Below are 14,893 nucleotides of genomic sequence, written 5' to 3' on the forward strand. Positions count from 1 at the left end.
TGTTTTTACATGACTTTTTTTTTTTTTTTCATCAGTTTGGCAGTTTTGCCAAAGCTAAACACAGAGCTAAAGAAAAAATCAGAACCTCCCCAAACACTTCCAGTTAGTTCAGCTGGGAAACAAGTTTCGCTTGCAGAGCCAAACCAGAGCAATGCCACTATCAGCAGGTAGGCCAGCACCACCCAACAAGCAGCACAGGCTCCTCTCTCCGAGCAAGGACTTTGGGAAAGAATTTTTGCGATTGTGATTTCAGCGGTAGCTATGTATTTAAATCAAAGCTTGATAAGTATTTGCATTCCTATATTAAGCTTCTCTATCTGCAGTACATTTCAGTACCTTATTTTATCCTAATGCTTTTTTTTTATGCTCACGTGTCCTTGCACTTAACTTGTGCCCCTGCTTTCTAATCGCCTTTTATTAGGAAGTTTGCAAATTGGGAATGGCCTCAGAGGGGGCTGGGACTTCACAACCCCCCGTTGCCTGGTGCTGACCCATGGGCACGACAGCGGAGGAGCACAGCGAGAGCACCTCCCAGGCATCCAGCCCGCTGTAACCCAGCTCAGCAAGAAGCATACTGAGAAATAAACTACACAGGCTGAAGTCATAGCGCTTGATGAAATATGACCTTGTGGGACAACCCCGTGTACCGATGTACTCTGTCAGTGAACAAGTGGCCAGTCAATGCTCCCGGAAAGACAATTACCCACCCGTCAAAGCACACAGGCATTTTTGTCCTTGGAGTCAAAGGAGCAAACATCTTTGCGGAAGAGGCAAGCTGGGGTATTTTTGGCCACAGAGCTCTTGCTGTGATGGATGTATCAGGAATGGATTCCTCCAGAGAGAGCTGCCAGAAACTTTATCCCTGCTTTTCTGTGTTGTTTTCCTTGTAAATCAGCCCTCTCACAAAAAAACATTACACTGACATGACCAATCCCAGATACTAAACAACAAAACTCTGAGAAAGCCTTACCCAGACAGTCTCCTCTTCTATCTGACCAGCTGAGTAAACTTGAAGAAGTAACTAATGACTTGCATATACGTACACAGGAAAATATTTGGGTTTAAAATAAATCCCCAGAATACTGTAACCCTCAGCGCTTTACATTGCAATGACTTTCAGCCCTTAATGGTGTATTCCTGTCAGATGAAATTAACGTTGCCAACGTGGAAACAAATGTGTCTCGCACACCTAAACCACTGCGTGTTCCCCACGTGGGCTCCATTTTGACCAATGCACAACTTCATCCCTACTTAGACGCTTCTGGTTAGGAAGGAAAAGGCTGAGCTGGTGAGCCTTAACATGCTGGAAACGTCTCAAGATTTTACCCTGACCAACACTCATTAACACTGCTTTGGATGCACGTACGTGTCAGCAATGAGAAACCAGGCAAGTCAGCAAGGAGCTGGGGAACAAAGGGCGGTGCCTGTTGCCTGAAGTGTCAATCCTTGTGCAGTTGCGCCAGCAGGAAAATGTGTCCCCCATGAAGACACACAAAGTGGGCTGACAGACAGAGAACCCATACCCAAACAGCATCCAAAGAGAAGGAAAATTCCAGTATTTATCAAATGTGGGTGATCTCCAGCACAGGTTGGGGAGTTGCCTGTGGAGCATACTGTCCAACGGTGAATGTATTCTTTCCTTTGAAATGCCTGCGAGTCTGAAGTGAAATTACGTCAATTTTGTTCCTAGCTCTAAAGTTTATTAAGTTGATGCCTACTTGTACAGGGCTAAGCCTGTGAGGCCCATGTTTTTCCGAAGTAACATTTTCCTGTATAGTCTATTTTCTATTACAATGACTTGATTGTAGAACTGAAATGAATGTCAGGATTGTTTGCTGGATACATTACCAGATACCTTCTTTTCTGAGGCCCAGAAAGAGAAATTAGGTTTGCAACAGAGATCATTTTTGTTATTTTGAAGTGAAGGTTTCATATCATATAAAGCATTCCCAGACAGTGATTTGCATTAGGCATTTTGTTCACTAGGTATACTTCCAAGGTTATTTATGGGAGACAATTTCCACCTCAAGTTCCCATATATTTGTCCTGTAGATTTTGAAAACTGCATTTAGAGAAAATAAAAAATATTGCAAAATAACCTTCCTCCAAATCCAAAAGATTTTATGAACAGCATATTAATACAGAGAAGGTGGAGCTACTCATGAGCAAGGTGACATGAGGATGCAGCAAGCCAGCTCCGTACCATCTCTGAGAATGGCCAGCAGAAATGACAGGAAACCAAGCCACCCCCGCCCCAGGCAGCCTCCTGACTGGGTTTCCAAGGGGCAGAAAGCAAGCTGACCCATGTCACACCTCATTCCAGTTGCTCTCGTGTTTCCTTTCCTCACCAGGATGCCACGGATTTCCAAGAAGGATCAGCTCCTCTGTTTGATGAAAAGAGGCAACGGGCAAAACTGGAGCACAAGAAGTTCCAGCTAAACATCAGGAAACACTTGTGTATTGTGTGGATCAGGGAGCCCTGGCACAGGCTGCCCAGAGAGGGGCTGGGGGCTCCTCCTGGAGAGCTTCAAACCCACTGGAACCTGGGTCTTGTCTCCATACCAAAGTGCCGCTCTGTGGCTCTAGGGAAGAACTATAAGCAGGTTTAAATGGATGCAGTAAAGCAGTCTTAAATGTATATAATATTCCCCTATGGATGTGTGTGAGAAGCAATGCTCCTGATTCATTAAACCTGATAAATCAAAGCTGCATTCCTCCAAAGTCAAGAAACTAGGGGTTAAGGAACCAAGGGGGGAAATTTTAGGTTCCTACTGAACTCAAAGGGGATTTGGTACTGACTTCTATAGGAAATGTCTTCAGTTCTTGTAGTGAGCTCTAACTGGAACTAAGCTTGAAAGATAATCCTTCAGATCCAGTCTAGGAGACCATGTGTGTGGGTGTGCTCACTGCTAAAATTTATCGCTGTGTGGTGGAGCCCCAGAAGTCCGCTGAAGAGAAAGGCCCTCCTGTTTGAGGTAGGCCACATGTTTTTCCTGGAGAGCAGCAGAGGGATCAATGAAGCCACAGGAGAGCAGACCTACCATGCAGCTGAGCCGTGAAGCTTGGAGGATGTCCCTTCTCGCAGTCCCTTTCACAAGTTCCCCTGTTTGGAGCCATGTGTGGTCCAGCCCTGACCTCAGTCCCCAGTACAGCATTACTTGATTGGTTAAAAAGACTTGTTTTGGGCAAGAGCCCTGGCACTTCCTTTCTCACAATAAGCATTTCCTTACCTTATTTGTCCTCTCAAAATGTATCGAACCAATTGTTGAGTTCTTAAAAATATCTACCGGGAATGCAGTGTATTTGTTCAATAAATCTCTATCTTCCCTGTGAGCAAAAATTAACATCATTAATCCCACTTTACAAACTAGGACGCTGAAACACAAAGAGGAAAAATAATGTAACAGAGAGAGAGCGTGAGATAAAACCAGGCTCTCGGTGTCCAGCACAAGTCACGCAGCTGACGGCTATCTAAGTGGCCATTGCTGTGCTCACTAACATCACACTTCCAAAACAGTTGACCTTACATCTCAGGATGGATTAGAAAAATAAAGCACAGATATCAAAGGCTAAATTCCAGCCTCGTTCAAACACGTTCAATCGAGTGTTCATGCAACAGAGGTTAACACTTGCAATGATTTTTATGGGCAATATTTTTTACCATAGGATTTGTGGCAGACAAAGGCATGACTTCTCAAGCAGTTTCAATAATTGTGTTATATTTAACAGTACCAAATAAAAACACAGCAGTTGCATAAATATTATATTCGTGTTTTATTCCATAAATAAATTCCATTGGTTTGTAAGCTGGTTGTTTTTACTCCAAAATGTACAAATAATGATTTAAATATTTTTGGAGGAAACATTGCAGATGGTTTTAGTTCTGCAATTTTGATGCAAACATACTTCTTGGCACTGCTTCTTAATATGCCGTTTCCATAAATACTTAATGCTCACAGAAGTGGAGTAAAATACATATTACAATGAAAAACATGAAAAGCAGTTATTACCAAATCTTTAAATATTGCCTTTAAACAGGTAAACTTGCTATGCAGATTCACTACATAAACAGGAATAGAGTTCTTCAGAGAGCTGAAATATTGGTCCTTTTTGGTATGTTAAGTATTAATGTGAAACTGCTGCTGCTATGATTATGTGGTAATGCTATTTCAGCTAGTTTCTAAACATAACAAATAATGATATTCATTTTTCTTTAGTTTGAGGATTTAACTCACAGGAAATCAATTAATAGAATACTTCAGAGAAATAAGTTTCCCAGGTCTTATAAACCCAGTTCTATTGCTACAGAGATGTATACTTTTAAAAAGATTAAGATAAACAATACCACTGTAATTCAGTACTTGCATTAAAAATTCTTAAAATTATTTCCTCTGGGTAAACTGACCATAAGTTGATGCTCTCAAACAGCTGTGCTCCCTTTTAGACCATTTTTTGCTTACTTGAAAGTTGCCTTAAAATTTCAATTGAAATACAAGTGATCTTTCCTTTTATAAAGAGCCAAAGATGAGAAAAATACCTCCAGGTAATTAAGATAACACTAACTTTTATGGCTTATCTAGCAGTCAAAGGCATTTGAGATCCAGTTAGGATGATCGGCAAGAGAATCCTTTGTCACTCAGTGTTCCTTTGAAGGAGCTGGTCCAGTAATTGCTAGGAAAAAAACAATGCAAAACAGCCTTAAGATAGTGTTAAACTACATGAGGTGGAAACAGCTGTAGAAGCCTGAGCAATACTGTGAGACGGTACAAGCCTCCTTAGATCTCAAATCTTTTTTTTTTTTTTTTAAAAAAGAAAATTAAAGAAAAATAAAAAAAAAAAGAAAAAGCACTGAAAACTTTTCCAGCTTGGACAAGAATGGTGTGATTAGATAGAGGAGTAGAGCATGTAAGGAAAAATTGTTACATGTAGACAACAGAGCAGGATTACCTGGCAGTGCATCAGATCTGCATGTAGATTAACTGTGCTAATGCAGATTTCTGCCAGGACAAATTACTAATTTTTAAAATATAAAGTATTGGGTGCTTATTCCAACATGAGGTTCATCTGTCAATTCCAAGGCCAAAGAAGAGCCCAGCCCCAAGGAGAAGATTTGAACAACTTTCTTTGCTCTCAGAGTTTGCACGATAGCAGAGGCTCACCAGCATGCTGTGTCCATGGGCCTGTGTGAACACAGGTGTACCTGCCTCCCATGCCAGCACCCGCTTCAGGGCTAGGAGAGAAGAAAACTAGAAAACTTCTTTGCTAGAGAGAAGAAAACAAGCTAATCACTGCGAAACCACAGGGCCTGGTGTCTGAGCATCCTACATCTCAGTGTTCCTTCTCTGCCTCATAGGGGTGCTGAGGGCTCAGAAGGATAATAGCGAAGAGAAGTGCACAAATACCGATAATAAAGCCACAAATAGATTTAATTACAGACCGGTGGTCAGACACTCATATTTTAAAGCAGCAAGAAGGATTACAGAGCTGTGCTTTGCATTCACAGTAAATCATTACCTTTTTGAAGATCTCCACACGCAGTCTGTTACTCTGGATGATTATCCGCTTCTGTTTTTCTTCTTGTTTCTTTTTTACTTCAGGTAAATTGTCATAAATTCTGGAATGAATTTGGAAAGTTAACTTCACACATCATCCCTGGGATTCGCAAATGACTTATTCTTCTATGGGAAAAGCATGCCTCCAATGCAATACTTGGCATTGATGGGCATCTCCGAGTATTTGAATTAGATCCATGGCACAAGAATTATAAATTATTAATAATAATGTTATTATAAAAATCTGACTTCTTGAAAAACACTGCTGATTTTGGACTAAGGAGTAAAGAAAGAGATAGTATCAGGTTATCTCGACGCAGCAGCATAATTCTGGGGAAGCTTCTAATGAGCTCAGTGGAGATGGTTTTGATTTCAAAACAGAATTTGGCCTGTACCCTTTTTTTTTTTTTTGCATTTATGTCACAAAATGAATACTGAGCAATTATTTTCAGGCATTTCTCTGAAATCTAAGAAAACCATCCTTAGAAGACTGTACTCTTGATATTTTTTCACTGTCATTAGGAACTCTTTTACCAAAAAAGGCATTATTTGTCCTTTTTAAACACTACATGAGTTGCCCTCAAAAAGGTGACTTCTGGTCTTGATCTTTTCCCATTGAAAACAATGACAAAATTCCCACTGGATCAAAAAGGAAGGAGAACCTTCCTTCTCTCAGGGATGTGGCTTGCAGGGTATGGGCACTCTGTGTTGTCTGAAACTCCTGGGAAGACGCTGCTCAAAGAGCAGGCTTGGCCCAAGTAGATCAAATTGATGCAAACAAAGAAAAAATTGAGCATTGCGCAAAAGCACGGCAAGCAGTGTGACAGACCAGCCCCGGTGTGTGAAGGTGATGTAGAAGTACCTTTTGGATCTCATGTGCATCTCTTTCTCTGGAATGAATCTTTCCTTTGGTTTGAAGAGGTTATCTAGCAGAGGGAAAATAAAGTTAATATTAGAGGAATCTGTGTTTACTGAAATTTCAAGCTTCACATTCCGCTTAGTCATGCTGTGGTATTCCTGATTAAACTTTTGATGACTTAAGGTCAGATCTGCATAGGTCAACAGAAAGGCTTTTAACAACTTCATCTGGAGTTCAGTTGGGTCCCAAACCTGCCATCCAGAAAGGCAAAGACATTTATTTTAAATGTATCTGACTCTTGTCATTGCCACATGCAGCTGCGTAGGCCTCTGCTCAGCCCAGCGCTGGCTGCCAGCAGGTGAGGCCCATGCTGCAGGCCGCGTCCCCAGCCGCCGCGTGTCAGGATCCTGGCCTGTCACCATCCTTTCCACTTCAATTTACACCTATTTTACAGGGCTGCGAGTAATTATGCTGAGTGCTAGGGGGAGGAAATTTGTATTACTCTTTGCTGATCAACTATGAGGATATCTGAGATAATTTCAGCCAGCGTTTCCCTTGATACAGGAAAATAATTACTGATCTTCGTAGTCAGTGGGTCCCAGGAATAGGTAATTTTAACACCATGCTTGCTAAAATGGACTCTGAATAGTCTCTGCATGTCATTTGTACGGGGTGGGCAGCCAGCAGGCACGGAGGACAGGGTGCAGTGCCCAGAGCAGTCACAGTAAGCTGGAAGTCAGAGGAATTTGCAAGTGCTTTTGCAGAACATATGTATAAGATAAATGTGTGCAAACTTTTAAGCACTTCCATTTGCCAAGGAAGTTTAGAAGACATAATATATATCACAGCAGGCACCGCGTCAGCCTCTTTCTGCCATCTCACTGAAGAGACAAAATAGAATAATCAAGACAAGGAAACAAATACAACAAATAATTTGTTCCAGAACTGCCCAGTTCAGACGCTGGCCCAGAGCAAACCCAGCCACCACTACCCGAAAAAGCCCCCTTCCCGACAGGTTTGTGGGTCACGCTGTTGAAGACACCAAATGTTTCAGGGATATTTATGGGAGTTGTCGTAGCAACCTAACAGCCTCGAGCAGCATATGGGGCTACACCCAGAGGCAAAACCATGCTCGGATTACCGCCTTGCTCGGGAGAACGCTGCGTGTCCTTGAAGCTGCTGTATCTCCATGTAAAAATAAAAGGGAGCTACACAGCAGTTTCTATTCTGAACTGGTACCGCTTTCAAAACGCAAATTGTGAAAGGAGAGGAGGCCGTGAAGCTTCCTCTGCCCTAGGAAGTGCTTATCTAGACTTAATCACTATTATTACATCTTCAGGAGACACAAGCAACATACTCGATTTACTGGAAAAATATAATTTGACTTTTTTTATTAGTGTTTTAATGTTCATTTACATGCTCATTAATTTATAAGGAATAAACACTTGGGTGCTATAGCTGCCCAAATAACCCTAACGCTTCAGGAACCAGATTGCCTCTGTGACCCTGACAGCCCTGCAGAAGTATTAGGGACCTATGGCACCATCCTGCTGGGACCAGTGTGGCTCCCAGCACTGCCCCTTGCTGCTCAGGGTTGCAAACCTCATTTGACAGCTCATGCTTGCAGGACACATCCCTTCCCCAAGGCATGTCCTCTAACCTGGACAATGGCACAGGACCAGTCTGAAATTGTATAAAGCCATCACCATGGGTTCTCTGCAGCACTGAAACAAAAATAGAAAACACTTGGGCAGTCCCTTGTGTGACCACCGTTTCCTTGGGTGTTCCTATGTCCTTGGGCGCAGAAGAGCAGCAGAAACCTGCACAGCCCACACCAAGCCCTTCCACAGGCAGGCAAGCGTGGGCCTTCCCTGAGACACAACGTTATCAGGCAGCATGACTGGCAAGCACAGAGCCTGGTTTGATAACATTTCAAATGGACAGAGTTACACCTCATGAAATGTATTAACTTCTATTCCAGGAATTCTCAGAGAGAGGATTTCTGGGAGTAAACTAATTGTTGTAAGGATTTCACACACACACACACACACACACCCTTTTTTTAACCCCCAGAATAAAAGCCGTTAATGACACATTAAATCTTCCAGGCCTTTGTGCAGAGCCACTGGAACCTGTGAGAATAATTCTCTCTGGATGACACAGAAATCGTCTTGAAGGGTATCAGACTCATCACTGCCCATGATTCTGCCTGGAACTATATATGTGTCTGTGCCAGGGGCTTCGAAGGAGGAATCAAAAAGAGATTCTCCAAGAAAAATAATAAATCTACCTTGTTTATAAATATACCCTTTGTGAAGCAGTACAGGGTCAAAAGGGTAACACTTATATAGGTAAACATTCATGTAGTATCTCTCAGCTCGCTCTCAGGTCACTATGTCTGAGAAAAAAATCATGTACAAGTATCAAACAAATAATGTTCTCAAGGAATTTTGGGATGAGAATTCTAAAATTAACTGAAATATAAATAAAAATGTTTTATATGAGAAAATTAACCACTTTAAATGTGCATATGATTTTTATGTTCAGAACTGAACATAGGATTGAACAAAATATATTTCCAAGAGGAGGAGCAGCACGTACTCAGAGCTATAAAAACTTCCCAATCACAACATGAAGACCTGAATTAACACTTCTTCTTACCAAACCGAGACCTAAGTTGGGCATAAAATGGACAGTTCCCCAAGTTGATAGCCTCCTAAATTGCATTTTATCAAAGTTCCTTATCAGATCTCATAGCCTTGCAATGGTTTTGGAGAAAACTATATAGAAGGATAAAAAAGAAGGGATTTCAAAACAGTTATTTGGTATTTCCAGTGATGCAGATCCAGATGCACCACAGTTAAAAAAAAAAAAAAAAGGTATAGACAGGCATGAAAAACTTCCTTGGTGTTTAATTCAAACCCTGTCAAATCACTGAGTTTCCAGTATTTATACCAATGCTGTGTGTAGCAATGGTCTGTGAGATCTCTGTAGCAGGAGAAAGAAGCGACTTCAGCAAGTTCTAAATGAAGGTAAATGGGTCATCACTGTAATATTTTAACTCATGCTAAACTGCACCTCAGACAGGATGAACAACTTTCCTGCCTGGGAAGTTATTAATTGTTTAGAAAAAGAACAGATAATAGGGTGTGTGGGAACTGTCCCCTGACTTCCTGTTTACCACTAACTCACTGAAACACTTTAAAATAAAAAAATAAAAAATAAAATAAAAAAATAAAAAATAAAATAAAAAAATAAAAAATAAAATAAAAAAATAAAAAATAAAATAAAAATAAAATAAAAATAAAATAAAAATAAAATAAAAATAAAATAAAAAATAAAATAAAAAATAAAATAAAAAATAAAATAAAAAATAAAATAAAAAATAAAATAAAAAATAAAATAAAAAATAAAATAAAAAATAAAATAAAAAATAAAATAAAAAATAAAATAAAAAATAAAAGGCTAAACTACGCCCATCAGAATATATATACCTTTTCCCCTAATACGAATATGAATTCTCAAACTGCTAGGAGTTAAAATATACCTTTGAGGATGTGTTGCCAGTTCCTGAAAGGCCAAGCACTGATAATGGTGATTCTCTAATTGCACTGCTTTTTCACTGAACTAAAAAAATAGTTCACCAAATGCCCATTCACCCAGAGAAGTCCTAAGATACATAAGGTGTTTTTTTTTTAAACACAGCTTTCAAAATAAACAGTCCCCTAAAAAATAAATTAACCTCGAATCTAAGATAAATGTCAAGGTGGCATTCAGTTTAGCATGCCCGTAGCACTTGACTGGGAATTCATCCAGAGAAACCAACGAGTGCCTACACCCCGGGGTGCTGCCCAAAGTTTTGCACCTTTCATGTCAATGACTTCATGAAATAAATTAGATCAACTGCAGTCAATAGATGACGTTTTGGTATTATTTATTAAAAGAATGCAGTAACCGACTAGATAAAAATGTGAAGGCGAGACTACATGGAATTTCTGCTCACCTCCAAGAAATGCTGAAGGTCTACAGCAGTCCTTCTACCGAGAGGACCCAAAGGCAGGTGGTTCATGGGCTGTTCAGGTCTGGCCTACACTGTGGCTATTGAGACTTCCAATCCTCCCTAGTATTTCAGCTTTAGCAATGGAAAATGTCACTAGTGTCTATAAAAACATTAAAAACTACAGGTTTATGGAAATGTTTTCATGATAAATTCATTTTGGGCATGATATGGGAGACCAGTCCCCTCTATCCAAATGACACTTGAATATTCATGGACTTCATCCAGAAAAAAAAAAAAAAATTATCATCTCACCTGGCCTTCCCAATTCATTCCTGTTTGACTACAGCATATAGTATTGAAAAGCCTATAATTTCCATTAAAAAAAAAAGGCATTAATGAAGAAGGTATGACAGATTTGGCAAACTGAACAAAAGGTTTGTTCCATCTTTAGTAAAACTTGCACCATCCTCTCAGTCCTGTTTTCTTTAGTTTCAGTTTATAATCATGGATGAAATCAGACCTCTTACTCCCTGATTAAAAAGTCCGTCATCGAAAATTCAGTTTTCAATTTGGCTACTTCAAGACCCTAATGAAATTATCCCCCAGCAATTTGACTGAACCTTGTGAGTCACCCTCTATAATGCACATTGTTTCAACACTGTAATTGTTTGCACAGAAAACTTTATATTTGAAGATTTTTCAATTTACCTCCACCTTCCTTGGCACCACCTTGGGACACAGACCCCTTGTGCCGAGGGGCCTCTCTCAGATGTTCACCCCATTGTTAACAGCTCCAGAAACCCAGAAAGTTGGGCTTTCGCATGCCCAAAAAGCTTTCTGCAATGCTGGCTGGATTTTCTCTGCTTGATATTAATTGGCAATGTACTCTAACACACTTTCACAGGCTTTTGACTTCAGTCTTGCTTATTTATAATTGTCCTTCTTGCTCATCTCCCTGGGCTCTCCTATACATTTCCTATTTCTCTCCTGTTACTATTGCATTGGACAGATGCTGACTCTCTCCCCCCACTCATAAGGATGAGGACACAGAAGGGACGTGCTGGTCAGCCCATTCACTACACCCACCTCCTCCCCTGCCACCACAGCAAGTCCCCAGAGGACCTTGTCCCCTGGTGCCAGTGACCTGCAAGGTGCCGCCCACGTCTAGCTGACTCACAGGCACCGCCGTAATCAAGGTGATGGATAATAATATCATAAAAATAGGCCATCCCTCTTCCTAATTCAATTACCTGACTGCAGCTTAATCTTTATTCAGAACTGTCAGCCTTAACTAAGTGGCCAGGCGCCAACAGGATCAGTAGCACTACCACAAGCTATGAATATTGACAGGGAAAAGAAACCTGAGCAATGGCACAACTAAAGTCATATACGAGAAGAGATGGGCAGGTGGCTGCAAACATCCCATCAGCCACCAATGGCATCTGAAGAGCACAAGGATGCACATCTACAGCTGCAGGAGCTGCTGGCTGCACTCAGCGCAAGTTCTCTGATTGCCGTCTTCTCCTCTCCCCACTGAATCTGCAGTCCCAGTAACAACCTCCAACCATCTCCTTGAAAACACAAACAAAACCAGCAATCCCTTGCCCTCCGGGCTTTTGAAGTTACAATAAGGCTTTTTGGAAAGGTTTAGAAGCATGGCTGAGGAGATATAAACTTGTTTCCAAATTACTAAAGATACAGGATTTGGAGTAATACTCCAAAGGAACTCCAAATAATATACTATACTATAACTCCAAATACTCCAAAGGAAGTAATACTCCAGAGGAACAGCAGGCACGTCGGTAGGAGCTGAATGGCAACTTTCCACTTACGGTGCCATTTCCAACGAACCACCACCCTCCCAAAGGAAAGCAAAATAGAAGGTATGAAAAAACCATATGTGCCTGGGAAATTTTTTAAACCTCTGAAAGTGCTTGTGTACACTAAGATCAGAAGGCTGTTCATTATGCAGATTTAAAGGCCTATAAACAGCTGGTAGTCCTGTCACTGAAGTAATTACATTACGGTTTTCGAGATTTAAATCCAGTTATTTGAACATTGTTTCTATTCAGTTCATCACAGTGGGATCTCTAATTTGTTCGACATAGTCAACAGCCGAGTAGTCTATCTTGGACTAATTAGCACTCTCAAAATGTAGCACTACACGTTATCCAGCACAAAGGCTAGTGTGAGAGTTTCATGTTCTTTGCCTTCAAAGCGCTCTCGTGACGATAAAATCTTCTGCAGGATAAACATTTTTATTTTTCCAAGATTACTTTTAGCATTTTGCAAAATCCCACTCACGAATTACAATTAAAAGTCGTAAACAACTTGGGTTTTTTTTTGAGGATGAGAAGGTAAACGGAAGCTGCACAGATGTTGGTATTTATATGGAAATGATGTTGAACGCCAGCTATTTCTTTCTTCTTCAAGAAACCGTAAAGTTGTAACAACACTGTCAAAACACTGGAAAAATGCGTTATCCGATAATTTCATCTTATCAATAAAGTCATTTTAGCCTGATAGAACAATTTTGGGCAGAGGAAAATTTCTGAAGGTCATGGTCTTTCTTCTGGGTGACACTGAAATAATGCAAGTCAGGAGAGAAGCACATGTAACAAGCTTATTTTGGAGGGATTACATGAAATAGCGACAAATTTATGAAGTGCAGAAGGGAAACATCTCAGGCTGCAGATCCCCCCTCATTTATGCCTGAGTAAGAGCTGGCTGCCATCTGATGGGGCAGTCCCACCTTCACTTCTCTCTGCACAGATGCAGATGTGCACATGGGGAACTGGGCCAGGAAATGTCCTCTGGAGGTGGAAAAGGAAGGGGATAGCTAGTGTTACTGCCAGTGCTTGTGGTGAGTGTGCTCTGTGAGCATCCTGGGGTTCGCACAGACACACTCCTCCTGCCCAGCCACAAACGCACTTATAATCCGTCCTTGGGGTCGCTGTGTCGGGGTCAGTGGAAATTACCTTCTCCAGCCAACCTGCCCTTATGAAAATCACTGGAAAATGCATGAGGGTGTGCTGGCAATGAGCCCTATGAATCTTGAAGCCATAAAGACCTCTCCACACATCCCAAAGACAAAAAAAAAAAAAAAAAAAAAAAAAAGCAAAGCAGAAGCTATCAGGCTGAAGAGAAACAACCACAAGATCACACCCTGAGGCCTAGGGATGCCATCAATACGATGCTGTATGCTTAAGCAAGTTTCCAGGTACTCATTTTACTCTCCTGGGTTCTTAATTTCAAGTGTGGTTTCAATGCGTGTTGCCGTGAAAGAGCAGACTGCTTCTGAGACCAAGAAAGCTGCAGGAGGGCTGGGTTTGGCAGAGGTTTTTCAGACTAGCAAGGAGGAGAAGCGTCAGTGCTAATACCAACCAAAACACTAAGAGGCTGTGAAGATGTGGCAGAGCCACTGTCCTGCATGCTCAGAAGTGCTTGGTGCCCAGCTCCCTTGACTTCTAAGGGCTGCTGATGTCTAATAGCTGGTTTGGCCTTCATGGCTGCAATAACGCAACACTGGGCAGCAGCCACCAGCCCCGTCCCCTGCTTGGCTTTGGTGTCACAGCTGCTCCCGGACCACCACTGACACACAAGTGGGTGTAGCCAGAGAGGGAGGTGGCATTTAGGACTTTGACTTTGGACCTAAAGGATGATGTAGGATGGTATTTTTCCTTTTCTGGGCACTTTGTGATCTGCATAAATCCCAGGCTCTCAGCCACTTCAAAAGCTGGCTATGAAACAGTGCAATAGTCAGGGATGAACCCTGCCATGTTGCCTTTGCTCAGCCAATGTGGCTGGCAGGCAGCTTTTGGCGTTGTTGGCACAGGGATGAGGTAGACATGCAGCCCGGGAGCCTGCTTTGGGAAGGGCATGGTCTCATTAGGCCCATAAAAACAAGAAGCTGGTGCCAAGGGAGGTGGTGCTGCTCTCCTCCCTCTCCATCTCCCGTCCGCCCTCCTAGTCACAGTGCTGCTTCATGAGCTGGATCTGTCTTTTTTTTTTTTCTTTAAATGTGACACAAAGCCCTTCCTTGCTTGAAAAGCACATTTTACGTGCTAAAATGGCTTTTCCAGAGAATACAGAATAATGACGAGAACAAATGACAACTTCCCTTCCTTCCCACCTGAGGGGCAGGCAGAAGGGAAGGAGCGGGTTGTGACCACGGTGGGACAGGGGTTGTCACCAGCAGAGCCACCAGCAGGACACAGGCACCCAGCACCCTTGGCGAGCATGCAGGGGAAGCCCTCGTCTCTTCTGTAAGAGGCGCAGCCAAAAAAGTTCAGGAACATCTGTACTAAACAAAGATCCCATGCTCTGGGACTCATTAATGATACTAATCCTTCTGCACAATAGCATCCACCAGGAGAAGTCCTAAAATACCAATTGTCAGGACTCAGAGCAAATTAAATATGCTCAGTACACTCCTACACACAGCCTTCTGAACTGCAGCCCACACAGTTGTGCTTTATCGGA

The 14,893-nt window shown here is 41.7% G+C and overlaps 1 protein-coding gene across 1 annotated transcript in view; it reads right to left on the reverse strand.

The window, feature by feature from the left end:
• Positions 1-3,759: 3,759 nt before the first annotated feature.
• The window catches only part of C7H10orf90 (chromosome 7 C10orf90 homolog), a 65,382-nt gene continuing 54,248 nt past the window's right edge, over positions 3,760-14,893 (reverse strand). The window contains exons 7-9 of the mRNA XM_040564109.1: positions 6,415-6,478; positions 5,515-5,614; positions 3,760-4,671 (exon numbers count right to left, since the gene is read on the reverse strand). Of these exons, the coding sequence (XP_040420043.1) occupies positions 4,633-4,671; positions 5,515-5,614; positions 6,415-6,478 (203 nt within the window). The 3' untranslated portion in view covers positions 3,760-4,632. The remainder of the gene's footprint in view (positions 4,672-5,514; positions 5,615-6,414; positions 6,479-14,893) is intronic.

This window comes from Cygnus olor, chromosome 7 (assembly GCF_009769625.2).
Source record: "Cygnus olor isolate bCygOlo1 chromosome 7, bCygOlo1.pri.v2, whole genome shotgun sequence".
NCBI lineage: Eukaryota > Metazoa > Chordata > Aves > Anseriformes > Anatidae > Cygnus > Cygnus olor.